The sequence below is a fragment of the Bidens hawaiensis genome, unplaced genomic scaffold, assembly GCF_021521415.1.
Source record: "Bidens hawaiensis isolate Kalapana, Puna unplaced genomic scaffold, B.hawaiensis_p1.1 tig00014542_1, whole genome shotgun sequence".
Classification (NCBI taxonomy): domain Eukaryota; kingdom Viridiplantae; phylum Streptophyta; class Magnoliopsida; order Asterales; family Asteraceae; genus Bidens; species Bidens hawaiensis.
The window spans coordinates 6,016-33,776 of record NW_027492269.1 but is presented as its reverse complement, the minus strand read 5'-3'; the positions used below and the strand labels follow the sequence as shown (position 1 = coordinate 33,776).

General features: G+C 38.1%; 4 protein-coding genes and 1 pseudogene across 4 annotated transcripts; 2 read left to right on the top strand and 3 right to left on the bottom strand.

Moving 5' to 3' along the window:
* The first annotated feature begins 4,922 nt into the window (after nucleotides 1–4,922).
* LOC143546986 (putative calcium-binding protein CML19) lies at nucleotides 4,923–5,333 on the top strand. Its single transcript, XM_077038518.1, has one exon. The coding sequence runs from the start codon at nucleotides 4,923–4,925 to the stop codon at nucleotides 5,331–5,333; it is 411 nt and encodes a 136-aa protein (XP_076894633.1).
* Nucleotides 5,334–7,577: 2,244 nt separating this feature from the next.
* Nucleotides 7,578–7,988, top strand: LOC143546985 (putative calcium-binding protein CML19). The gene has a single exon (XM_077038517.1). The coding sequence runs from the start codon at nucleotides 7,578–7,580 to the stop codon at nucleotides 7,986–7,988; it is 411 nt and encodes a 136-aa protein (XP_076894632.1).
* A 1,358-nt stretch (nucleotides 7,989–9,346) lies between these two features.
* LOC143547011 (receptor protein kinase-like protein ZAR1 pseudogene) lies at nucleotides 9,347–11,901 on the bottom strand (annotated as a pseudogene).
* Nucleotides 11,902–13,519: 1,618 nt separating this feature from the next.
* LOC143546984 (uncharacterized) lies at nucleotides 13,520–13,924 on the bottom strand. Its single transcript, XM_077038516.1, has one exon. The coding sequence runs from the start codon at nucleotides 13,922–13,924 to the stop codon at nucleotides 13,520–13,522; it is 405 nt and encodes a 134-aa protein (XP_076894631.1).
* Nucleotides 13,925–17,009: 3,085 nt separating this feature from the next.
* Nucleotides 17,010–19,465, bottom strand: LOC143546983 (proteasome subunit beta type-5-B-like; the record flags this gene model as incomplete). Its single annotated transcript, XM_077038515.1, has 9 exons — nucleotides 17,010–17,247; nucleotides 17,371–17,471; nucleotides 17,546–17,649; nucleotides 17,742–17,876; nucleotides 18,221–18,327; nucleotides 18,774–18,828; nucleotides 19,102–19,152; nucleotides 19,198–19,254; nucleotides 19,340–19,465. Coding segments are annotated over 9 exons (864 nt in total), but the record flags the coding sequence as incomplete, so codon positions are not given.
* Nucleotides 19,466–27,761: the final 8,296 nt, after the last annotated feature.

Sequence of the window (27,761 nt, the reverse complement as noted above, 5' to 3'; positions counted from 1 at the left end):
TAAATCACGACGTTGTTCCTTGCTCTTCATAAACACCACATTGTGATAAGAAAAATACCATGAAATGATTTTGCCTTCCTTTTTTGGGAAACCAATATATTTGTGATGTTCTAATATATCTTTATCTTGAAAGGAAAAAAAAAACAAATTTTTAATGATTGAGAGATAAATTACCAAATTTATTGAGAAAAAACCACATGACATAAAAAATCCTCCGTCGTCTTCTCCAATTCACCACCACAAACTGGACAAATGACCAGGAAGACGATTATTAACGCAGTGTTAAAAACCCCAATAAATAATTAAGCACGTAATCTAAGTGTTAATTTTATTTTTCATGAAAAATCCTGTTAACGTAACGACTTAAGATGCATAACGTTTAAATGTCGAACGTGTTCGTAAACACGATATCCACCCACCCATCTTTTACCCTCCAACGCTAACTATATAAACATCTTATTCACACTCCCACCTACATTTCATTTCAAAAAAATATTTGAGAGAAAAACGTTTAGAGGGAGAGAGAGTGAGTGTAAGAGAGGTGGTAGTTGGAGCAGATCCGACATTGTAAGTCCAGATCCGGTAACGTGGTGGTGACTGGATCCGAGATCTGTTTTCCGGCGAATTGCGGTGGCAGATGACGGCATCTCCGGCGGCTTCCAGTCGGTTTTAGGTATCTTTAATTTCTTGTCCTTAGCTTAAATATTTATAAATTAGTTTGATGAATTAATAGTTCATAGAGTTGTAATTACTTTTGTATGTGGTCCAAGGTGATATTCTAAACATTTAGATATGAATTTATAAACAGGATTACCAACTGTGCATATGGTGGTGATGATAATGTAAATGGATTTGGAGATACATGGTTTGTTAAGGTTAACAAAGCTTCAAGTGGACTATACCACCTTCATAATGACATTCTAGTATCTTGCATCGGTTCCATGATATGATAGCAAGCGTTGATTTTAGCTGTTTCACTAATAAAGGGACCGCGCATCTCTAAAGCCTAACTTGCATTGGCGAGTGCTTTTTTTAGAAAATTGTTTACGGCATGAAGTCACGCTTTGACATGAGATGTAGACAAAAATCATTTTCGAATGAATGCCACATACTTAAGGTTTTCTTCTTATTATCCTTATATATGGGTTAGGCCAACATATGTCCCAATAGAGTATCACACCATCCTTTAAGTATTGCCTCTTTTCGTCTAAGGTAATGCCCGTTATTTCTTTTTTTAAGTGCTTATTCAATTTATTGTTTTGTTATTAGGATGAATTAATTAAGATAAATGAAATAATGAAGAACCACAAGAAAATACGTGAATTACAACTAAGGGAGATGAAGTATCTTCTTAATCACTTGATGGGTATGCATTCATAAAAACTCTGATTTTGATAATGTATGGTTAAAGAAATTCTTTTTTCATAAGTCATAACAACAAAGTAACAAACACATGCTCATGCGGCAATGATAGGTGACTCTCCATTGGTTAATGAAGTAAACGGATCACCGTCCACCATTCTCTTGAACCAGGTATTATAAGATTCTAATAAGAAATTAAGAAAAGAAAACCGGACTCTGACTCGGTCACTCATTTTTAAAACAGAAAACTGATTTACATGATGAAGCACATCAAGAGGCTTCTAGTTTGGAAGGAAATTGAATTGTTTAGGGAGGAGCACAAATGTATGAAAAAAAGATTTAGCTGAAAAATACAAAGAATACAAAGAAAAAAAGGAAATTGAAAAAAATACCGAAAGCGAGCCAAAGACGAAAACGAGTAATAAGACCCGTATAAGGTGTATGCTAGATTTGTTTCATGAAGTTCTGAAGAAAACATTAGAAGATGAGCATAAAAAAGATGCAATTCTAAAATCCTCTTTTGCAAAGCTTATAGAATTACCCAAGTTTGATGCAATTCTAAAATCCTCTTTTGCAAATCTTATAGAATTACCCAAGTTTATAAGCTTAGAAAAAGATATTGTCAAGTCAATAGTTAGGAATTTTAGTTGGGAAGATATGACCCTAACTATACATAAAGAGGGTAATACCCAAGTCTTCCCGATTACAATTAACGATTTTCATGAGATAATGGGTATACGAGACGGAAATGTCTCATCATCATCAACTAAAGAAGTGGATGCCGATCTTCTCAAAAATATTGCAACTTGGAAAAATCACAAATACAAGAATATCAATATTAAGACGGTTCAGGAGGAACTCGAGAAAATTAAAGATGACGATGTTATTAGGCAAACTTTTGTCTTAATAGCATTGCACTATATTGTTTGTCCTGCTTCAGGGGGTGTATTGGGTAAAAAGTATTTGTCATATGTGGAGAATGCAAATAAAGTTTTTGAGCAACCGTGGGCAACTCTTGCTCTTGAAAGTCTCAAGAATGGCATTCAAACATTTTTAAAGGTGATGAGATTGAGAAAAATTTAGGTGGGTGTGTCCTCTTTTTACAGTTATACTGCATGAATAAGAAAATGGAGGCGCTGAACATTTCAGAGATCAATGACGATGTGACTAAAGAGTTCTGCAATGGTTGGATGGTTAGTGAAAATATGTATAATATTTTATTATGTTTATTAATATTATGACTTTTGAGACCATGCTCCCGAGAGAAAGAGAAAGAAAAACTTGGCAGAAAAGATTTGCAGAGACCTGAAACACATATCTCATCTTATCAAGGCTGAACATGAAAATGTAGAGCTGGGGTTACTTTTGGAGCTTGATAAATTGAACGAGAAATTTAAGAGTTCGGTTTTCCTAAAAGTTCAATTTTTTCTCATGCTTGGAATATTGGGGAAGCTTCTACAAGTGCTACTGGGGAAGCATTTAGAAGTGGTGGATGGGGTGATGTAGTCATTTCAGATACTGATATTGAGATGCTTGAGCCTGGACAATGGTTGAATGATACGCATATTGCGTGAGACATTCGAGTTTTTGTATCACTCACATTTGTGTGAGACAACTGTTTTTCCGACAACTGTTTTTGCGTGAGACATTCGAGTTTTTGGATTTTTTTTGGGACTAGCACGGACTCGTGGGATGATTAAGATGATGAGTCTCTTATTCTGTTTTATCTTTGACACGTCGAGTTTTCATTTCTTCATTTTGAGCTTCTATTTCTTCATTTTAAGACTATCGAATTTGTTTTCTCTATTCGAGGCTACCAACGACTGGTAGACTTTTGTTTTCCGTTAGCGGGGCTATCATCAACTCGTTGGGCGACTAAGAAGCTGATTCACTTAAACAACCCTAAATATTTTGATCATTAGTTAGATATTCACATTTATAAAAATTTCTACTTTATTTGTAAAATGTGTATTAGAACCCACGATTGTTCGAAAAACAAAATTATAATAAATAAATATAGATTTTTTTATTTTTTTAAAATATTAGGCCTAGCATGGACTCGTGGGTTGATTAAGACGGTGGGTCTCTAATTCCATTTATCTTTGACACATAGGGTTTTCATTTCTTCATTCCGGAATTCCATTTCTCACATGTTTTCCTTATGCAGGGCTAGCAGCGACCGGTAGACTTTTTTTTCACTATACGGGGCTATTAGCGACCCGCGAGACGACTAAGAATTTGATTATCTCTTCCGGCCCTCAGTATTTGATCAATAATTAAACCTTTGCATTTTTGAAAATTTCCATATTATGTGATACAATGTGTATAAAGACCAAAGATTGTGAGAGGAAAATAATACTAAATAAATTATAACTTTTTGTTTTTTCTTATGTTGGGCCTAGGAGGGACTCGTGAAATGATTAAGATGGCGAGTCTCTCTTTAATTTTCTATTGCTCGACGGGGTTTTCTTTTCTTTAATTTGGGCTTCCAGTTTTCTTCATTTTTAGATATCTCATTCTCTATTTTACTAGTCAGATGCTCGCACAATGTAGCAGGAAATAACATTTAAAAGGTTGTTAGCGAGCCAAGCCTAGCTCGAGTCGAACATCATTCCGAGCCGACTCAGCTAAACTCGAAATTAAAGATAAAATCTTAAACTTGAGTTCGTCTTAATTATTTTGATATTTATATTATTTGAGTACTTTTAATCATATTTTGGTAAAACATATTAAAAAATAATAAATTTATATAAAACATGATGGGTCAAATTTGTAAGTAATCCTTAAAATAATAAAATTTTAGTAAAGTTGAGGTATTATACTTGTAATTAATTTTTTATTGTAAAACTAACTTGTAAATTCATGCATATATCCATGCATTAATGACTTGCACAATTTAAACCGTTTCTCTGTTTTTCAAAAAAAAATATACTGATACGTTAATAAAAATAAGCTCGTTAAATGGGTATGTTCATATTTATTTTTAATCATATTTTTGTAAAAGATATAACAAGAAAACCAAAAAGAATAACGTTTGAGTAAAAATTGAGTAAACATGAGGGGTGAAAGTTGTAATTATTTCTTAAATTAATAAAATTTGACAAAAGTTAAAGTACCACACTTGTAATTATATTTTTGTTCTTTATTACAATTGTGTCTTAACATTAACATTTGTAAAACTTTAAAATCAAATGTCTTAATTTACACTTGTCTTATATATTTAAAAATTTGAGAATTAACATAAGAGGTCGTTATCATCATCATCAACATCTTCGTGTTGGAAGTTTTATCTCATGATATTTCCTTGTGATTTCGTCATCATGTTATAAATTCCGTGTAAGAATTGCTAGAAACATTTCAAGCATCATCTTCGAACCTGCAGAATTCAGATATAACCATATATGTATATTAATAAATAATAATCACGCGTTACAATTATATCATACCATAACAATATAAATATAATGATGCTCCAACTCTTTGATATCATCAACATCATTTATTCATTTCTCAATTTCTTATTCTTCAATCTTTTACAACCCAAATCCACACAACACACCATGATCAACAAACCAACCGAATATAAAAGGGTATTCGACCGCTTTGATGAGGATCACAACGGCATGATCTCTCCATCCGAGTTGCAACGCTGCTTTCGGTTGATTCACGACGATGAAATATTACTCGAGGAGGTAGAGGATGTGATCAACGGACAATTAGCGTTTGAAGATTTTATTAATTTGATGGAAAGCTCGAAGGAAGACGAGAAGGTAGAGGATTTGAAGAAGGCTTTTAAAATGTATGAAATGGAGGGAACGGATTGCATTACACCGAAGAGTTTGAAGCGGATGCTGAGTCGACTCGGTGAGTCAACGAGTTTTGATGAGTGTGTTGGTATGATTCATGAGTTTGATATTAATGGTGATGGAGTGCTTAACTTTGAGGAGTTTAAAGCTATGATGGTTTGCTAATTTCATCAAGAACAAGCATAAATTTGGATATTTAGTGGTGGAATTTTATTTAATTTATTAAACAACTAACTCAAACATTCACTAATATTGCTTTAGAAACTACATTGTTCATTAAGATACTAAAATCCTCAACCTCCTGAATATACACACCATTATGTAATCTTGTTACACTATAGTAGCCCTTTGGTATTTTATAGTTTATTTGTTATTAAAACTTTAAAAGAATTTTTATATTCTTTTGTGTTGTTTGTAACATCAATGGTTCCGAATATATATATCTGGACATGCACCTTGACCGTTAATGTAATGATTCAGTTTGACTAATTTTGACGAAAATTATAGGTAGAACCACTAACTATAATTTTGAAGAATGAAATAAACCGGTTGAGTTGAATGGTAATCCAAAATGTAAATGAATTATTATACTAATAATAAATACATAACTAACTATTCGAAAAAATCATTGTATATGTATAGATAATGAAGGTTAAACACCTAGGCTTAGTGTATTTGCACGGTTATGTAGTCCCTTGACAATTTATTCACTAAACATCAAACGCACTCGAACATTCTCCTATACAACGAGACGAGCACCAACCATACCCATTAGATTTTGGTTTGAACCACCTCATAATTAGCATCATGGGAAACAAGGCGTCTCCATCATGTAGCTTCAACCCCGGGGGGTGGGGTGGGGGCGGGGGGGGGGGGGGGGTTTGGTACTTAAATTAACTAAAACGAATAAGTCAACTACACTCAAAACCCGAGTGTCATCCAACTTGCCTACGTAAAAATGGGATGTTTATTCTATGGGTATCGTTTTGTTTGAACTAATAACTGGAAAGTCAACAAAGCTTTCACCTTCAACAACCTCAATTTCAACTGAGAACCCGGATCTAGTCAAGTGGGTCCATAAGTCGTTCTAAAATGAACCTCGTTATCAGATTTGGTAGACCCAATGTTGCTTCAAAAAAGTGTGCGCGGAAAAATATATGTTAACAGTGTTTTACTTAGCTCGCATGCACTAAACAAGATCCGGAAATTTGACCAGGAATGAAATAAGTCTTTGAGAGCTTTGAAAAGTTTAGATCATAAGTTGACCATTAATGTTAACGGTTAACTTATGGTTGTCTTTTTTATCAAGGATGAATAAGTTGTAGTTAATTTTGGCATTCACGTAAATCTTTTCCTATTAATGTAAAATAAAAATATATTTTAGTTGACTACAAAATTTCTTATTTTCTTACGAGAGAAAGGTACAAAATGAAGGACCAAGTTCAGTTATACATTCTTTTGGTTCTATTGTCGGAGTCGTGATCATATGCTTTGGTCAAAGTTGAAGATTCTCGAATGGGTCATTATGTAAATACATCCATTGATGATTGACCCATGTAGAGTGCATGAAATTGATATTTATTCTTTGTTAAAGTAACTTATGATCACAAATTATAATATTTATAATATTTTTTTTACTAAAGTTGTCTACTTTCTATTTTTAGTGGTAAATCTGTTTAGAATGAAGTGATCACATTAAAAAAAAAGATAAACAGAAGATAAAAGGTAAAAGAGTTAGAACACAAATACTCAATTAATCATTCGTAAATTCTAACGGGCTTTTACAGTTTTACGACCACAATTCCAGCTTAGAAATGCGAGTGCGATACCCCACCACCCGTAAGACTTTGAATAAAAAGTATGAAATAAAAAAAAATCATGATGAACAAGGGCGAAGCTTTATGGTCTCCCCCCCCCCCCCCCCCCCTCTTTTATTAAGAGTGTAAATTCACCTTTACTTGTTTTCGTCCGAAAATTCTGACTACGTATTTAGTCCGGCCTTCTTGCGTTTTCGTTCAACCTTTACCACTCATCTAGTGTTTATAATCGTTAAAATTATAAAAACAAATAATAATATTCAAGTCAAGATTCTTTATTTATTTATTTACTTTTATACTTTTAAATCCTTAATATTTATTTAGGCAATTTCATTGTAGTTTCGTCAAGTCGCCATAAATTACGTGGGAAATTAATTAAACGGCTACAAAATTTCACACACGTACGTTTGGTATCATCAGCGTTAACTTGGAAGCTGCATAATTCAAATTTAGGTATAACAATAATAATAATAATATTAATAATCACGCGTCCAATCCATACCATATATATTAATCATGCTTCACTTCTTTGATTTCATCATCATCATTTACCAATTTGTTATAATTCAACTCTCACAATATCTTCCAAATCATGAACAAATCACCAACCGATTACAAACGAGTATTCGACCGCTTTGACGAGGACCACAACGGCATGATCTCTCCCTCCGAGTTGCAACGCTGCTTTCGGTTGATTCACAACGATGAAATATTACTCGAGGAGGTAGAGGACGTGATCAACGGACAATTAGCGTTTGAAGATTTTATTAATTTGATGGAAAGCTCTAAGGAAGACGAGAAGGTTGAGGATTTGAAGAAGGCTTTCGGAATGTATGAAATGGAGGGAACCGATTGCATTACTCCGAAGAGTTTGAAGCGGATGCTGAGTCGACTCGGTGAGTCAACGAGTTTTGATGAGTGTGTTGGTATGATTCATGAGTTTGATATTGATGGTGATGGAGTGCTTAACTTTGATGAGTTTAAAGCTATGATGGTTTGCTAATATCTTTATGTATATGGTGGTGGAATTTGGATATTCTTTTGTAAATTCATATTATTTGTTATATATACTTGGTATACTATATGAACTTCTTTGTAACTCAACATGTCTTGTTAGCACCACCGGAAACAAGTCGTCCTCGGATGGCTTCATGGTCGAGACGTCACATAAACCGTCACAACATCCAGAGCCGACTATGAGGCAGGGTTAGGTTATTGACTGACCCCGGCCCCACATACAGTGAAGAAACACGGACCTAATCCCCTTGACGGGTCTGAATTTTTATTTTTGTTTTAAATTATATGTACTTTTTTGAAAAAATAAATTTATGTATTCTTTATGTTTAAACTCAACTACTCAATTAATTTTCGACTTGAAATTTTTTTCGACTTCGACACAAATTTTTTTCATGATTCTCGGAGAGGAATCGGCAAGTAAACGTGCAAACACTGATTTAAAACTCAAAACCGGTTTGGGTTGAAACCGGTCCAGTTTGGTCAACAAAAGTCAAAACCGGTTAATGATCGGTTTCAGTTTAGATTTTGACCAGTTTCGTTTCTGTTAACCGGTTTGGAACCATTTTGGGGGAGAAAATTACAAACTGGTTACAAACCGACGGTTTGAATCGGTTCCAAACTGGTTTATTCATAATCGGTTTCAAACAGGTTCGGTTTCGGTTCAGTTTTCGGCTCAATTCAGTTAACCGATTTATTTACCCACCTCTATCTGTAAGTAACCAAATTTGACACATTAATAGTGAGTCAAGAGTTTATATCTGATTACAGTTGACCTATATATCTCTAAAAATGTTTCATAATACTTGGAATATGTATAATATAACTCGATATAATAATATAATGTAGAGATTTAAAAGAAGTATGTGTATTAGATTATCAATTTGAGATGATAATATAGATGAATGGATATGATCCATTATACACATATATATATTATACATGACGTCATATAATCAACATCACGCCCTGCTTGCGGTGCGCACATATAATGTATATATGTGTGAACCCTTGGGTGGGCAAAAGTAAAATTGCACTAATTTTGACGTTATTTTACTAATCACGTGAAAATAACGTTAAAAGTGGCGGAAGGTTAATCAGGCATCATGTGGTGGAGTTGATAGCCGAAAGACAAGGGCACATGCACCAATCAGCCGGTGTCCCGATGATTGAGTGTTATGTGTCTTATGTCCAAGGCTTGATTCAAAACTACTATCGAGCCGGGGGTCTCACCGGAAGCAGCCTCTCTATCCCTATGGGATAGAGGTAAGGCTGTCTACATCTTACCCTCCTCAGACCCTACCATAGCATTGCTATTGGTGGGATATACTGAGCACGATGATGATGTCATATAATCAACATCAAGAATATAACCAAAATAACAGAATTATGAATCATAGATCACCAAACTATACTTTTATTTTACCCTTACATTAACAGAAAAAAAAAATAATACAAAAATGCCAAAATCAGCTAAACTTACTCATCCTTGAACAAAAAACAAACATCAATTAACTAACAACATAGACAGTTGATTCAAGTTTTAAGTTTTTCAAGACTCTCAGACACCGATCTCATTCGCGGTCGAATTTCGGGGTCTAGTTCAGTACACGCGAGGGCTAAGTGAAACACCGCTAACACTTCTTTTTTCGCGTGTACTTCTTGAAGCAACATTGGGTCCACCATACCCGATAACGGGGTTTCCTCATCGAATGCCTTCCGAACCCACTTAACAAGATCCGGGGTCTCGGGTGAAGTCGAAGTTGTTGGAGACGAAAGCTCGGGTGACTTTCCGGTCAATAATTCTAGTAAAACTATACCGAAAGAATAAACATCCGATTTTTGTGTAGGTTGGTTGGATGACACTCGGGCTTCGGGTGCTCGGTAGTTGTTGACTTTCTCGGTTTGGGTTGACTTTAAGTACGAAAGGCCCCCGCCCATGAATCCACCTGACGACGACGTGTTGTTTCCCGTGATGTTAATAAGACGGTTCAAACCAAAATCAGATATGTACGGTTGATACCCGTTGTCTAAGAGAATGTTCGACGGTTTCACATCTCCGTGAACAAATTTTCGAGGACTACATTCGTGTAGATACGCTAAGCCTCTCGCGGAGCCTTTAACAATCTTTAGCCTAGTTGACCATCTAAGGACCGTAGATGTTCGACCATGGATCGCAGAAGCCAGACTACCATTCGAAATGAAATCGCTAATCAGCAGTTTTTCATCAAGAGCCCAATAATAAGCACACAATTTCACCACATTCAGATGCTTCACCCGCCCAATCGCCTGAACCTCCGCCACAAACTCTTTATACCGCAATTCACCACCCTCACCCAACCGCCTCACCGCGACTGGGATCCCGGTCCCCAATACCACTTTATACACAATTCCCAACCCACTTTTCCCAAGCACGTAAGCCGAAGCTCTCAATAACTCATCCAACTCGATACTAAACCCTTTATCAATCGCCACGAGCTCCCCATCTTCGCCACCGCCGCCACCACCACCGTTTTCGCCCTTCTCGGATTCCGCCTCGGAATCCGTGTTGGGAAATCCACTAACACAAGGAAATGTGCATACTTTGGATTTTTGATTCCCACCTAATCTAACTTTACCTGTACAACTACAACCGTTCGAATCTTTTTTCCTCCAATACAAATAAACCACTAATAATCCAATTAATGCAACTCCAATTGCATCCGCTAAAGATATAAGTATGATCAAACCCGGGGTTAACCCTTTACGCGATCCATTATCGCGAATTGCCCGCGTTAACCCCTCGGTTTCCGACGAAACCGCCGAGCTATTAATATTATTAATATCTCGGCACGTTTTCGACAATGGAAACCCGCAAAGTAACGGATTGTTTGAAAACGCGGTCGGGCCTTGATTCACAAACGAACCCGTTTGCGGAATCTCGCCGGAAAAATTATTATGCCGGAGGTCAAAGCTGACGGTCAACGGCAAGTCACCCAAAGATTCCGGCAGCTTTCCGGTGAAGTGATTCGACGAGATATTAAACGTTCGAGATAGCGATTTCAGCTCGCCGATATCGTCCGGCAATGACCCGGTTAACGAATTCGATGATAAGTCAAGTTGAACCAAATTGGCTAGTTTCGGAAAGACACCCGCCGGAATTTCGCCGGAAAATTTATTTCCGCCGAGAATTAGCCGTTGTAATTCCCGGCAGTTTTCAAGAAACTTCGGGAATGTTCCGGATAACGAATTCGCTGATAAATCTATGTTTTGAATCCGAGGTGGGTTGCAAATTGTCGCCGGAAGTTCGCGGGAGAGGTTGTTGTCGGAGAGGAATATACTGTGAAGCGACGTCGCGTTGAATATTTGATCGGGTATCGAGCCGTGGAAATCGTTGTCGTGTAAATTGAGTCGCCGGAGATATAATAAGTTTCCGACCTTCGACGGGATATACCCCCGGAGATTTTTTCCGGCGAGGGCAAGTCCGACGATTTGTGGGTCGGAAACCCCGGAAATGTTGGCGCATGTGACGCCGGTCCAATGACACGGGGTGGTGTCGTTGTCGGACCAGTCAGTAAGTTTATCAGCGCCGTTGTTGAGGGCGGATTTTACGGAGAGGAGGGAAAGTCCATCCGAGGTAATAGCATAAACATTATTTGAAGAAAGATAAATATTAATAATAAAAATAATAACAACAATAATAATATTATTATTTTTATAAAGGTTCAACATGTTAAGAAGTTGTAAGATAACATTTAAGGGTATTTAATGAATTGTGACGTTGGGTATTTGTAAGTAATTGGTGGTGGTGGTGTTGATGGTGGTTGTAGTGGTGGCATTTATGAACATAAGACCAATAACATATAATGTAATGGGTTGGGTTGGGAGGTGGGACCCACACACATTGATTCCTAGAAGTAGAAGGAAAGCAATGAGATATTGGGATATTTTAATATGTTGTCTTTCTACCTTGTATAATTGTTTATTGATGTTAATCATACCAAGATTCATATGTATTTGGAAGAAGACATGCACAAGTGGAACAAAATTTAGGGATTTTTCGATTATTGTTGGTTTGTATAGGCGGAGTTTGGGCTCGGTTTAATGAAGACAATAAGATATGTTGGTATGTTTAGGCTTGATGGAGTTTGAAGACAGTGAGGCTCGCTGCCTTGTTAGCCAACTTGTATTACTTTTATTTGAGCATGTTTAGTTTTCTTGTTATTAAAGTTATAAAAACTGAATGTATCTCTATTTACACAATTAAGAGGCATAACAATGGACGTAGATTACACAATTAAAACTCTGGTTGCAACTCGTGTATGGTAGAAATAGTTTCATGTATTTTATGAAATCAGTTCTAATTATTTTATGGTACTTGTATTGAGTTAAGTTTTCAGTCACACAAATATAAATTGTTGGTTTGCATGTGATCGATCACACATGTACTATAGAAATAATAATTGTTGGATGGATTATTTGACAAGTGACAACAATGTCTTCATGTGTAAATGTTTGGTACTTAAAAGTTAAAACAACTTAATTTACTTAAAAACTGTCGTAAGAGTTAGTCTTTAACGACAAATAAACATCGGTTAGTGGAAGATAATATGCATAACCATTTATGACGGAATCAAAACTTTTCAACTAGCATCACATTAGATAAATGTGACCAGAAATGTTATAGGTCGAGAATTTGATGTCATACTGCAAGCGACGTTTTTGGATGACATTAACCAGACCAACCCGACAACCTAACAAGGCATGCTAGAAAATGTTGAATCGTAGACAGTTAACCAGAACCCATCTATTATTCTTAAGAGTATATAACAAGGGATGCATCATAAATGTTTCGTTGACGCCAGCCATGAATGTGACCGGAAATAAATGTGGGAACCATCTTCTATAAAATAACTTAATGAAAGCTAACTCAAGTTCATTAATGGCTACCCCACAACATGTAACACCATTCTATACACCATGTAATACCCTCAAGGGCTCATCTAGTAGCTCAGCCATGGGTTGATTTCATATTTTTTTATAGGTGTACATATATAAAGATATATAAGTTGATTATTATATAAAAAGACTTTTAAATTAGGAAGCATATTGGCAGCAATATACGTGAAATTATGTGAACTTTGTAATAGATTAGACAGCCACGTCATTGTAATGGAGAAGGGTATTTACGTTAACAAAATTCATTACAATACTGAATCAGATCTAGGAAGGTGGTCGTACATAACACTGCATCCCAAAATCATTATAAAAAATATAAGTACATAAATCATTATTATTATCTTAAACAGTGGCGGATCCAGGATTTTTTTCCAATGGGTTCACTGTTTATACGACCGGCCATAAAAATTTCGGGTCGATTCGAAGGTTTAGGTCGGTTCAACGGTTCGGGTCGGGTAAGGCCGTAAGGTTCATTACATAACATAAATACGATAAATTAACAAAAAACAAACATCGTCATAGAAAGGATAACATACATAATAAAGACACGATTGTCTTTTAAAACAAATAAAAAAAACTTACTTATAGTTGTTCTCTACGAGTTTTCATCTTTTGGAAACATTGCATTACATCTTCAATCGAAACTTGTTGAAGGAACTCTCTTTCAATGTAACAAATGCAAGCATCGTTCAAGAATCCATCACCCATCCTATTACTCAATTCCGTCTTCAAATGCTTCACTGAAGAAAAACTTCTTTCAACACTCGCCGTTGCAACCGGTAAAACTAACGATAACTTGATTAAACGATAGACCAACGGGAAATCAATGTGTTTTCTTGTTTCCACCATCCTTTTGGCAAGCTCACTTACCCCATTCAAGTCGTCAAACCGTGTATCTTCTTTCACATTAGCAATGTAGTTGCCGAGTTCATAGATAAGCATGTCTTTTACGCGCTTTGTCATGTAAACTATTGCATTTACTGGCATGAGTTGTAAATCTTGAGATTCTATGCCAACATCGTACCCCTTCACTCACAAAAGCATCATTGTGTTCAATTTCCTTAAACAAGTAACAATATAAGCAATACACTTTATCCGTTTTGACACTATATTCCAACCAATTTCCATGCTCTTGTGTGTACTAATCCTTATTAAAGCGTCTTGCTTTACCACTAAAATATGTTTGTGGAAACTCATGCTCTGCTGGTTGACATGGACCTCTAAGCAAATAAGTTCTTGTAATTTCATCTTTTTGACTTGGATGATAAGATGAAATTGGTTTCCTTTCCGAAGGATCCCACGGAAGGTCATTCAAATTTATTCTTGAGGGTTGTTTACTACTTGAAGATGATTGAATGTTTGATGGTTCACTTGATAAATATCTTTTAATATTCATAATGCCTGCAAATCAAAATTAAACATCACTAATTTTCTAATTCAATTAACAAACTTCAACATAATCATACTTTCTAATTGTAATTTCAGTAAATAAACTATAATAATTGAACCAAACATCAAAGCATACCTTACTGTGAGTGAAGGAAAGATGGAGAATAGGGATGGAGAGGAAGGCAGAGGAGATGAGGACGCCGTGGCGGAAAGAGAGACGGCCGCTGGCGGCCGCCGGTGGACTGGGTGGTGGTGAGAGGGGGGGGGGTTAGGGTTTGAGCTGTAGGAAGGTATCTGATCTGATGTGTGTTAGCGTAACTTACTTTGCTGGGGGGGTAGGGTAGAAGTAAAAAGTAATATAACTCTAAATTACTTTGCTGGACTAAAACAAGGGAAAAAATGGGAAATAAAAAAATTTCAGAGCAGGGGTGGCGGGATTAAAGGGGGAAGTATTACCACCATACCAAAGTTATAGATTGTGTATGAGTTCACTCTAAAAATTTATATGGGTTCACTCTCATAAATACATATATTCTATATAAATTTCGGAACTCAGTGGGTTCCCATAAACCCGTAAGATACTATATAGATCCGCCCCTGATCTTAAAAAGATGTAGTGAGTATTTTACTTCACTATTGACATATGTTTGTTATAAGATACTAGATTTTCTACGCTTCCCCAACAAATTTTGTACTAAAAAGTTGATTTTGTAGTACTTGTGTGTCCATTTGTTTCAAAGTAGTTGAATGGGACATACTATACTTTGTTTTTATTTGTTAGGTTTAATTAGTTGGGTTGGCTACTTGTATTATTGTATACACTCTCTTCCATCTAACTAACATCACCCATTGTCCATACCTTCTATTCATTTAAAGTAAAAAAGTAAATCTTTAATTTTGTTACATGAGTTGCATAGTATTTGGCTTGGCTTCTTTGCAAAGATTTCCTCTTTTCAATGATCATATAAAGGAGATTTTGTGAAAAAGATTAGAACAAAACCAATAAACAATTATTAAGTGTATAAAAATGTAACTACCATCACTTGAGGTTGGTAATTTGATGATGATACATTGATACATCATGCATATGGCATATTTGCCATATAGTTATATTTTCTGATTTCTTTTCTTGAATAAGAGTTCATATATGCGGGATGTCACGTTTAACAAGCAAGTTCGCTCTACTTGTAACATTTAAGTCAAGCTCGTATTTAGCTCAAGTCAATTTGTGGTTAGGCAATTAGGTTTATTTTTTATTATAAAAATGTATTTTGACTTATATTCTAGTTTAGTGGTAGCCCAATTGCTTCTTCTAGCAGGGGACATATGTTTAAGCCTTGGCGTTGCGGGAGGGGGGGGGGGGGGGGGTTAGGTTACCCGGTTGTTGGGAATTCCACCTACGTGGGTCTTCGAATTGGAATTGAAGCGTCAAATAACCAAGGACGATTGAAATCCCAAGACTTGAAAAAAAATGTTGTTAAAAAGAAAATAAATCGAAAGTTTCCATGACTTAAATTACTAATGTGTATTTGTATGTATATGCATCCTTCATAATTACATAAAAGGCTTATAAATTTGGGTGGAGAAATAATTGATGACCTATGCAGCAATGATGAAAACATGCTTAGAAGCAAAACTCGGTGTCCTAATAATAACATTTGATTTCATAATGCATTTGATTTGTAAACTTTACTTAAATTATTATTGTATATCAAATGTTGCATGTGGGCTCTTCAACGACAGAACTACTATACTCAAATGATTGGAATTACTTACATTTGTTCTTTATATTTTTAGATCTAAAACTTCATAAACATTTCCCCACATGCAGGGGCGGATATAAGGGGCATCCGGAGAGTGCCCGTGATACCCCTTAAACTTCGACGGCGAATGTAAAAATTTTCTTCATTTTACGTGTTTGCATACCCCTAGATCCCAAACTTTTATTGAAAAACCTTGAAATTTTCTTATATATCCGCCACTACCCAGTATCCACAACGTCATCCTCCAAACCATGTCTCTCACCTTCCTTCCCCGTGGGCCAACACTCCAAGGCTCCAACCCATGGGCATCTACACATCCTTGGGTAGAGTTCGAAGCCTCGAATATTTGCTCATGATTTTTATAACTTCAATATCAATAAATAAGTATTTAGTAATTTGTTAAAACTATGAATACATTCCAATCTCTGACATAAAGATTTCAGAAGTCATGAAATTTTACATCTATATCACTTAGAAAAAAGAAAAAATATATATCATAAATCCGCTTTACCCAAGAATTGCCAAAAATATTTAACAATATACACACTTCGACTCACTATATTTTTACAAAATTCATATTCTTTAAAAATTTTCTTATAAACGAAAAGGATGAAAAAGATAGCAAAAGATACTGAAAGATTGTACTCTCCAACAATAAGATAAATCCTACAAATAGAGTACTGTAAAAATTCTGTAGATATTCATAGCTACAGAAGTAAAAACTTTTTTTCACACTTTTAATTGTTATAAATAAAACAATATATAAATATTATCAGCTATGAATGTTTATACATTTATTATTTACGACTTTCATAATTTTTTGTGAATTTTGTTTCATGCTATAGATCTTACTAGGGAGTTTAGTAAATAGTAACTCCAATAAAAGCATGATGTTTTTTAAGATTAAGCAACAAGTACATCTAATAAAAAAGAAAACAAGACAGTTCATGGCACTTGGAAATATAAAATCATAACAAAAGCGCATTATATCCTTTTGCTATTTCTAACAAATTACAAACAACCGGTCGACTTAGGCAGCACCAGCATCAGCCATTTCCTGTTCAACAATCGCCGGTTCGACAGGATAGTATGAGTAGTGAAGTTCCCCAACGTCATCACCCGATAGTTTTGTCCATCCGTTTGGGCCCACATGATAAACTAAAACAAAACCAACATTCACACTAATTAAATATTATCATGAAATAATATTATCTTGCCATCACATTTGATATTAATTATTTATATTTATAGTATTTATAAAAAATATTAAAGAGGGTGTACCGCTAGCAACACCGCCACTAGCTCCATCACGGAATGTTGCATGATAGATGGCTCTTCTTGCCAACTCAGCAGCTTCATCGATTGTCAGATCGTACTTGTACCTACCATATTCACAAAATTAAAACTATATGAAACCTTCAATTGACAAAATTTAAATGTTTTTATTCGTGCTCACCCGCTATCTAGCGCACCATAAGCATATGGTGAACCAGACCCGACTGAAAACTTAGTTCCCGTCAGGCGTCCTCCTTCGCTGTCTACATAATATAGACCCGGGCCCTACAAGATGTAAAACATGTAGCAAAGTTTTAACCATAAATATGCAAAACATAAAGATAAAGTACAAATACATGTCTGAATTGTGTATATACCTTTTCATCCCATCCTGCAATCATTGTCCCGACAGACAAACCCATTCCACGGTAAGAATATAAAATATTTGCCAACATCTTTGAAGCACCGGTTACCGAAATCCTTCTCTTGTTTGCCAACTCGTGCAGACGACACTGAAAAGTTTATAATAAATAATAAAAGCATTAGTTTAAGCCACAATGTATGCATTATTAATGTAATTATTCCAGACTCTGATTTAAGGTCATCTTCGACATCACATTATCGTTTTCGTAAAAATAAAATTTATAAAAAAAGACAAAATGGTCAAAGTTACACATAAGATAAAATGACACGTCATCATTTTGACCTGGTAACCTTTACAGATACCGTAAATCAAAAAAGTTGCGAGTTTGGAAGGTTTTGTCAAAAATTTAAAAGTTTTATGTTTTTTTTCGGGCGATATATAAAAAAGAAGATACTATACTACAACTGAGGTGAGCAATGAAAAGAAGATAACCTTAATGCCTAGATTTCGGTGCCAAAATTGGCAATCAGCAGCACCTCCTGCCATAGTACCCAGCATATAAGGATTAATTTCAATGATTTTCTTCACAGATTGAGACGCTGAAAGAAAACAAAATCATGAGTATGTAGTAGATCAATTATCATCATCATCATCATCATCATCATTATCATCATCATCGTACTCAGTATATCCCGCCAAGGCGCCAATAGCAAAGCTATGGTAGGGTCTGAGGATGGTAAGACGTAGACAGCCTTACCTCTACCCCATAGGGATAGAGAGGCTGCTTCCGGTGAGACCCCCGGCTCGATAGTAGTTTTGCATCAAGCCTTGGACATAAGACACATAACACTCAACCATCGGGACATCGACCGATTGGTGCATGTACCCTTGTCTTTCGGCTATCAACGCTACCACATGATGCCTGATTAACCTTCCGCCACTTTTAACGTTATTTTCACGAGATTAGTAAAATAACGTCAAAATTAGTGCAATTTCACTTTTGCCCACCCGAGAGTTCACACATATATACATTATATGCGTGCACCGCAAGCAGGGCGTAGTAGTAGATCAATTAATGCTTTATAATTAGAACCTGCAGCCTAAGGAAAGTGAAAATGTGAAATCATTGTTTGGTATTTCAAACACGTGTTACGTTAGAAACTAATTTTGTAGTAAGAAAATTCAATCTCTTTTAGCATGAATAAAAATTTTGAAAGGATATAAAATGTCCAAACACATTTTGAAAACAAATTTAGACATGATTTCAAAAATAAAATCCAGTATTTAGTCAATAAGATTAAATAAAAAGCTATGATAAATCAAGTTAAAACTGTCATGTAATATTAAAATTAAAAAACAACTTAGCAAGAAACCTCTCCACCTGGAGACATGATAAAAAAGTTTAAAAAATACAAATGCATAGGCTGCAATTCCAAAATGTAATATACAATTATAAAACAAGAACATACAGATATAGCCTTTGCTGGCTTTACCATTTGGACAGAATTCTTCTGGAATCCATCAAACTGGAGCAAGAAATTAAAGATAGTTTTCAGCATATTAATAAATTCATCAACTTATTATAAAACAAAATGAAGTCAACAAACTCACATCTGATGTAACCGGAAGGTCAAATGAAGGAGCGTCTGAGAACCCGTCAAAAAATAACTCGTTATTTCCACCGTAGAGAGGTGCACTTGATTCTAGTCCACTAAAGTCAAGCTTCATGATTTCTACCTACAAACAACAACGCATACATAATTTTCCAACTTTCAAGTTCCTTATGAAAACTACATATTTAACATACACACAAAACAATTTAATCTCGTAAACTAAAGTCAAGCTTCATGATTTCTACCTACAAACAACAATTCATCTAAAAATTTTCAACTTTCAAGTTCCTTACGAAAACTACATATTTCACATAAACACAAACAAATTTAATCTTGTAAACTTAAGTCAAGCTTCATGATTTCTACCTACAAACAACAATTCATACATAATTTTTCAACTTTCAAGTTCCTTATGAAAACTACAACTACATACTTAACATACGCACAAACGAGTTTAATCTCGTAAACTAAAATGAAAGTCTTGATAATATACCCCCAAATTACGAGGTTCACTGGTTCAGAACTCTTTAATAACAGCAAAACAAAACTCGGCTATACAATCAAACAAAATCACGCAAACAATCCCAAGAATCATGACATTATAACTTAACCAATAACCATAAAACTTGTTAAAACTAAACATATTAATCTTCCTAATGTATTTTTGCTCCGATCAGCTGAGTGAAACCTAAACACATACAAATAGTGATGCAAACAAGCCGAGCCGCTCACAACCAACTCAAGATCGGATTGATAAAAAGCTCGGAATGAGCCGAGCTTGAACCTTGTATGAGAAAAGCTCATTTAGGCTCATTGAGCCTTAACGAGCCTTGTGTATTTTTAAATTCTCCCTTTTTTTGACTTCTATGCATTAATTTCACACCGCACAGCCAAGCTCGTGCCGAGCTTTGGCTTGTTTAAGGTACTATACAAGCTCGAGCTGAGCTTAAGCCAGTTTAAGGTTTTTCTCAAAACATTTAAAAATAACTAAAAACGTATATACATTAATAAATAAATAATAAACAAGCCGAGCCCGAGATTGAGAAACCGACTCAGAAGCTCAAGCCGAGCTTAGGCTTGTTAAAGGTTTTTCTCAAAATAAATAAAAAGCATATATAATTAATTAATGACGACTCACGAGCCGAGCTGAAGCTTTAGTAAAAGAGCTTGAAATAAGTAAAAAAATAAACTACTTGATTTTAAGTCTCTAATCAATAAATATGCGAAACAACATCGAATTGGAATACAACGAAACATTAAAAAGTAAAATTGAAAACGAAGCCCTAGGTATTAACTATTAAGGCATGATTCTAATAATATACAAACTGAAGAAGCGTGGATCGACTTACTTGTATTCGATCTACGTTCCTCGGGTATGAGTATGCTATATCACCGATGGTTTTCCGAGATACGAGTTCTTCCACCTACAAAACGAACAGCACCGTGAGCTTACCCCTCAGAAAGGGACAGAGGGGTCCTCTTTGGGGTAACCCTCCGGTGTGAGAATAAGATATTGCAGGAGAAGATAAGAATGTGAAAATGAGTAAAGGATTCAGAATATATTTCTTTCTTGACCCCAACTGTGGAGGTGGTGTGGTATTTATAGTATTAGGGTTTCCAATGATTGGGCTCAGACCCAATTAGGGCCTTTTTGGCCTCCTCCTATTGCTTCGCGCCACGTGTACTTAGGACACCTGGTGCTTTTTCATTGGTTATTCTCTGACCAAGGTATTTTACCTGACCCATGTGCCATCACGTGGTGGCACATGGGTTTTGCTGAGTTGTCCACCCTTCATTGGCAGCTGTCAACATCAGCACATTCTTTATTCCTTAAAAGATACCTTCTGGAAGGTTGTCTGATGAGTACAATCATGGTTGTCCTTATCCTGATTTGGATTAGACTATTGTCTCATTTGTTGTGTTGTCCTTTATGCGCCTATCCCGGGGATGAGCAAGGTCTTCTCTTTATTCTCATGCGCAGATGTTTCATGCGCAGATGTGATATGCGTGAGCATGTGATATGCGTAAGCATATGTAATATGCGTGAGCATATGTGATATGCGCCACGCGCAGATGTGATATGCGTGAGCATATGTGATGCGTGAGCATATGTGATATGCGCCACGTGCATAGGTTTTGGCTTTGTGTCTTCATGACATCCTGATTTCAAGCCTCTTGTCTATATCTTGTGGGTTGACCCGCCCCACTCGATGTTAAGGCGGGTGCATACCCCTTCAAGCCCCACCAGTCTAATGTGTGTCTTGTCTCGCGCGAGCGAGGTAAGATAGATATTAGACTTAATAGTTTGCTCTTTTAACAGGGTTTGTCTTTTCTTTTTCATTTCTCATATGTGCGTTGCGCGAAATTCTATCCCTTTGGTTAAAACGAATCATCAATGCACGTGGTTGGTTGATGCTGACATGCATCAGAGATGGAGACGTTATGTGTCAGACCTTTCGCGTGCTCGAGGTGCTACAGTTGCCTTTCACGTCTCCTCATACAGTGTCAGGAACACGTGTCGCGCTTATGTTGGCCTACGCCTGCGCGTGGGGGCGCGTGAGCGTAGATCTGATTATTACTTGTTTCTCTTTCTCTCCCCTGGGCCTATAAAACCAAACCTTTTGAACGGTTTTTTCTTCATCTCCATTGTCATTTTCAGAGCTTTTGCTTCTTCAATTTACATTCCGATTAAGAGCTTTATCTTTGCTTCCAGATTTCCGTGCTTAAAGTAACCATATTGTTCGATTCGCAATTGTATGTCTGATAACCCAGACACCACAATTTCCCCTAGTAAAGGCCGTGTAAAATCAGTGGTTATGTCTACTTTGAATAAGACCGGCATGGGTAAACGGGTTGCGGAGGCCTCATCGGAGGAGGGAGGGAAGAACAAGGCGGTGAAGAGATGGGATGAGATTCCAAGCAAGTTGAAACAATCTGACTTTGATAATCTCGTCGCCTCTCAGGGTTTTCTCCCTGAGTATGGCTGTCTGCTCCCGGTGACCGGGCAAACGGCGGCGGATCCTCCCGCCGGCTATATCTCTTTATACTCTCATTTTTTCACCCACTGTAATCTTCGTCTTCCAATGACGAGGTTTATAGGTGCACTCCTCCAGTTTTACGGGATTCATATATCTCAGGTTCATCCCTGTGGACTAGTGCGCATGACTCATTTTGAGTTCATGTGCAAAGCTCAGCGCGATGAGCCCACCCCTCGGCGCTTTCAATATTTTTATAAGCCGAAAATCCAAGATTCTTGGTTCTCATTCACACCGCGCAGTCAGAAGGTTAAGTGCTGCACTGTTTCCTTCAAAAGCCTTCATGACTGGGCTGAAAAATTCTTTTATATCAAGGCTGGTGTGATTCCCATCCGCATGACTATGCGCGCGATTACTTTCGCGCCCGCGGATGATGACGTTCTTAAGAATCCATCTGGCGCGTGGGTTAAGAAGTTATCTGCTGAACCATCCCCGCCAGGAAAATTTGCGAGGAAGCGTTGGTGGGGTTGGCATGAGCAAGAGGTGGATTGACAGCGGGACTGAGCATGTCATCCATGTTGATGGCTCAGGTGGGTTGTTTGTTCATTGCATTAATTTTGCGCGAGTATAATTCGTTTTGCTGATATCACTTGTCTTGTTTTATGCAGAAAGCAAGGAATACATCCACGCCGCCTATGACGAGCATACGGAAGGTGGCTCTGTCGCGCTGAGCGCTGGGGAAGTTGCTTTCCCTGATCGCTTCGATGATATGTTCATCCCTGTCGATTTAGAATTTTGTTTTGACAGCGATGCGCCTGGTAAGCCTTTGTATTTGTGCTTAGGCCCTTAGAGTACCAAATTTGGTTTTAACATTTCTGTAGCGCGTATTGTAGATGCGCTCGCTAATTATGAGTTGGAGCTTGTGGAAGAGGAAGTGGAGGAGGAAGAAGCTGAAGCGCAAAAACTCAAGCGCAAGGCTAAAGGCAAAACTGGCGCAGGGGCCAGTAAAAAACAGAAAAAAGATGATGCCTCTGTTGCCCAGAATCTTCCTCCTACTCAGGCGAAGGGACTTGAGAAATCCAAGGGTTTTACTTCCAAGTTTTCCTCGTCTTCTTTGCCTCAAGGTGTGGGCAGTCCTCCCGTCCACACGAGGTATGGTGCCGCCACCTCGTCTCTGCGCGCGGCGGACAAGGGAGGCGGTGCTGTGCCTGCTGTTTCGTCTTCTCCAACATGTATACTTTGTTTATTTTTTGTGGTTTTATGAGCGTGATTCTGATAGAGTCATTAATGAAGCTTTGTTCACTCAAATGTTTGTAGAGCCGGCAACGTTGGTGGCTCAACCTCAGGTGCAGCAAGGTGCCGAGTCTACGCCGAAGGTTGTTTTGAAGTCCCCTGTTTTACCCTCGAAAAGGGGGAAAATGGACTTCATGGCGATGTTTAATTCGCGGACTGCGGTGCGCCAAGGTATTTATTGCGCTTTGATTGTCTGATTTTTTCCTTTAGTTCAAGTCATGAATCATTTCTCCTTGTTGGTTTTTTAATAGGAATTATAGCTGGCACACAAGCTGCTGGTGGCACTGCTAGCGCTGGCGCCGCTAGTTCTGCTCCTGCTCCCACAAGTACTGAATCTCCTCTCATTGGGATCACTAAGGAGTAGGAGACTATTTTTCGCGCTACTCTAACAGCATCAAGACCTCCCTTATCTCCTCCTGCGCGCAGCCCTCCTCGTGAGACTATTTTTGATTCTTCCAAGTCGCAGGAGAAGAGACCTGTTCTAGAGGATGATGAGGAGGTTAATTCTGAAGGTTCTGATGGTGGCCGTGCAAGCCCTATAGCGCCACGAGATTTTGTGGCGCAGCCTTTTTCTCATGGGGCAGGCAGGAGCTCATCAGCTGGCGCTAATCTTTCTGCCGGTTCTCCTCAGGTATAAGCTTATTTTGCTCCGCTGTGCAGACTTCCAAATTAGTGTTTAGATGACTAAACGTTTCTTTGCGTTGCTTTGTGTTTGCAGGAAGCCGATCACATATACCGCCCGAGCTGGAATATCACTGTAGAGAGCTCATTTCAATCATTGGGCGTATGTGAAGACTTTTGGGCTCACTCTGTTCCTCCAGCTGAAAGGAGGTTTCAAGAGGACCGCGCTCGCGTGGACTTGCTTAATGACCACCTTTTTGCTGGGTCTGCGTTCTTTGCTGCCTCCCAAGAGCTTCGCAATGATTATATAAAGGTACGTGATGCCCTTGCGGAGGCCAAGCAAAAGGCTAAGATTTCTGCTTGGAATCTTTCTGATGCCCGAGAGAGGGCTGAGAAACTCCAAGCAGAACTTAGCGAGAACCGGGCAAGTGCCAACGCTGCTTTTGTGAAGCGCGGGCTTGAGCTGCAAGCTGCGCGGGAGAAGCTGCAAGCAGCAGAGGCAGACGCGGCCAAGTACGCGCGTCGAGCGCGTGACCTGGAGTTGGAAGCAGAGGCGCGTGATCAAACTATTGCGCAGGTTAATACTGACAAATCTTTATTGGAGAGTGAGGTTGCGCGCCTGAAGAAAGAGCTCGATGCTGCGCGAGCGGAAAAGAATGAAGCCTTGGCGGCAGCGGCGTCTGACAAAGAAGAGCTAAAACAAGCCAAGGAAACTGTTGAGTTGTTAAACTCTCAGATCCCTGCTCTTGAGACGTCTGTTTCTTCCCTCGCGCAGGACCGTCAATGGCTGATTTCACAGGGTGTGACTCGTTGCGCTTATGCGATGAAATACTCAGACGAGTTTCAGACCCTTGTGATGGATTGTAATGCGGCGTCGCGCTTGGTGGGTCGAGCTGAAGGGTTCAAGGATGGTTATGAATTTGGCATGCTAAAGAAGAATCCATCCGACTACCCTTATCAGCTCGACGTTGTCTGCGCTGACATGGCTGAGGTGGGGGAGAAGTACCTGAATACTCCAATTCCCATCCTTGCGCAGGTATTTTAACCTTAATGAGTTTACTTGACTTATTTTCATAATCTTTTGTACTCATACTGTTCCTTGTGACTTGCAGATAGCCGCGCTTGCTGACCAGCCCGATCTTGGCGCTTTAAAGAAATTACTTGATGAATGTGAAGGGACTGGTGGCAATGATGATGGCGCGGGCAACGCTACCTCTGCCAGCGGCTCTGGCGTGGCCAAAGGGCCTACTCCTGACGCTATCATAATAGAAGACGACTATATTCAAGACGAACAGCTTGATTATGGTAAGTTTGGAGATGACGAGGAGCGGGCTGCGCCAAATGCTGAGGGAGGAAGTAATGATGAGGACGATGAAGAGGCTGATATTGATATAGAGACTTGAAAAGCCCTTCTTGTTTTTTTTTTTTTTATATATTTGTAGTTTTTACATCATCATTTGTAAATTTGTAAACTTCTATGTTTGTGGAATGAAATTTTGTTTTTCCTTTATTCGCATCTTGCGCATTCCCAATTCGTCTCTTTATATTGCATGTTTGTGCTAGTTGAATATAAGGTATGCTTACACATTGAAACTTGGACAAGGCTGTAAGGAAATTATTTTATTTAATCCTTAACAGTTGTCATATTTCAAGTTATTTTGCAATATTCTGAATATGCTGACACGTGCCTTAGCATTTCATTGCTCTTCTTTTGCGCGACGTTATCGTGCATTTATTATAGGGAATTATGAATGAGTTTTTTAGCCTTTACGTGTCAGTATGTGTTACTCTGCTTATATCCATTATAATCCCATGCGCGGCCCCGACCTGAGATCTTAACAACTATGCTTTGGCATGTGCTTTGCCTTAGTTGTGCTTAGGTATTTTTATGGTCCAGCTGCGCAATACGTAGGATGGATGCTGAGTAATTTGAGCTAAGGCTCATATTATTGGGCTAAGGCCCTGAGCTAAGGCTCATATTATTGGGCTAAGGCCCTGACATTTTAGAGTTAAAACTCGTTAACGCGTTTGAGTTTGAAGCTCGCGCATGTATGTTTTACTTCGTTTTATTTTTAGTTTGATGTCAATACGATGTTGTCATATTGCTCAAAATTAATAAAGGGAAGTGTGAAACATGTATGCAAAAGGTAATAAAACGCATATTAAGAGAAAATAGCGCGTATCATTATTCATAATGGCTTAAAAAGCCTTGATTACAAACTTGACAACTTTTACATGAAACATTTTCTAAGTTGTGCTGCGTTCCATGTGCGCGGGATCTTCTTTCCATTTAAATCTTTTAAAGCGTATGCGCCTTTTCCCAATTCTTCCGAGACTTGATAAGGTCCCTCCCTGTTGGGAGACATCTTTCCCGGGGGTATTGTGCGACTAGCTTCATTGTTTCGAAGGACAAAATCATTCTTCTTGAAGTGGCATTCTTTCACGCGCTGATTGTAATATTTTTCTAGTTTTTTCTTGTATTTGGCTTCACTGATGATAGCCGCCTCTCTGCGCTCTTCAAGTAAATTGAGATCCAACCTCCTTTCTTGCTCATTATCCGTCTTACTCATCATGAGCACTCTATAGGATGGGCATCCAATTTCTGCTGGAATCATAGCCTCCGTTCCATAGGTTAGGCTGAACGGGGACTCGCCATTGCTGGTTTTGCTTAATGTCCTGTGCGCCCACAGGACATTAGGTAACTCCTCGACCCATGCATGGGACTCTCCCTCCAACCTTTTCTTCAGCCCATTCAGCAAGCTCTGGTTCGCGCGTTCCACTTGGCCATTCCCTTGAGGGTGGTATACTGAAGTGAAGACCTGGTTGATGCGCAATTCCTTGAGCCAACTGGATATCTTCCTGTCAGTGAATTGTTTGCCATTGTCGCTCACGATTTCCATGGGCAGGCCAAAACGGCATACGACGTGGCTCCAAATAAATTGCTTCATTGCTTCGGCTGTGATTTTTGCCAGTGGCTTGGCTTCAACCCATTTTGTGAAATAGTCTACTGCCACTACCAAAAACTTTACTCGCCCTGGCGCTTGCGGCAAGGGACTCACAATATCGATTGCCCACTTGTGGAAAGGCCATGCAGAGGTCACCAGAATCAAGTTGTTCTTTGGTCGCATGGTATTTGGCGCATAGCTCTGACACGCTTTGCATTTTTGGATCTCTTTTAACGCGTCCATGTACATGCCTGGCCAATAGTAACCTGCGTTCATTGCCTTGGCGACCACCATGCGCGGGCCAGCATGTATTCCACAGATTCCTTCGTGTATCTCTCTGATCACATAGCTTGCTTCCTCAGCGTCTAGGCATTTCATGAGCGGTCCAAGATAAGAGCGTCGATATAACGTACCATCAAGCAGTTCGTAGTTCTGCGACTTGTCTTATCTTCCTCGCCTGTGCGCGATCGTCTGGTACCTTTCCCTCCTTCAAGAATTCTATTATTGGAGTTATCCATGATGAAGGTGTTGTATGAATTACAAGGACAGACTTCGCTCCCACTGACGAGTTGCTCATTACTTCCAC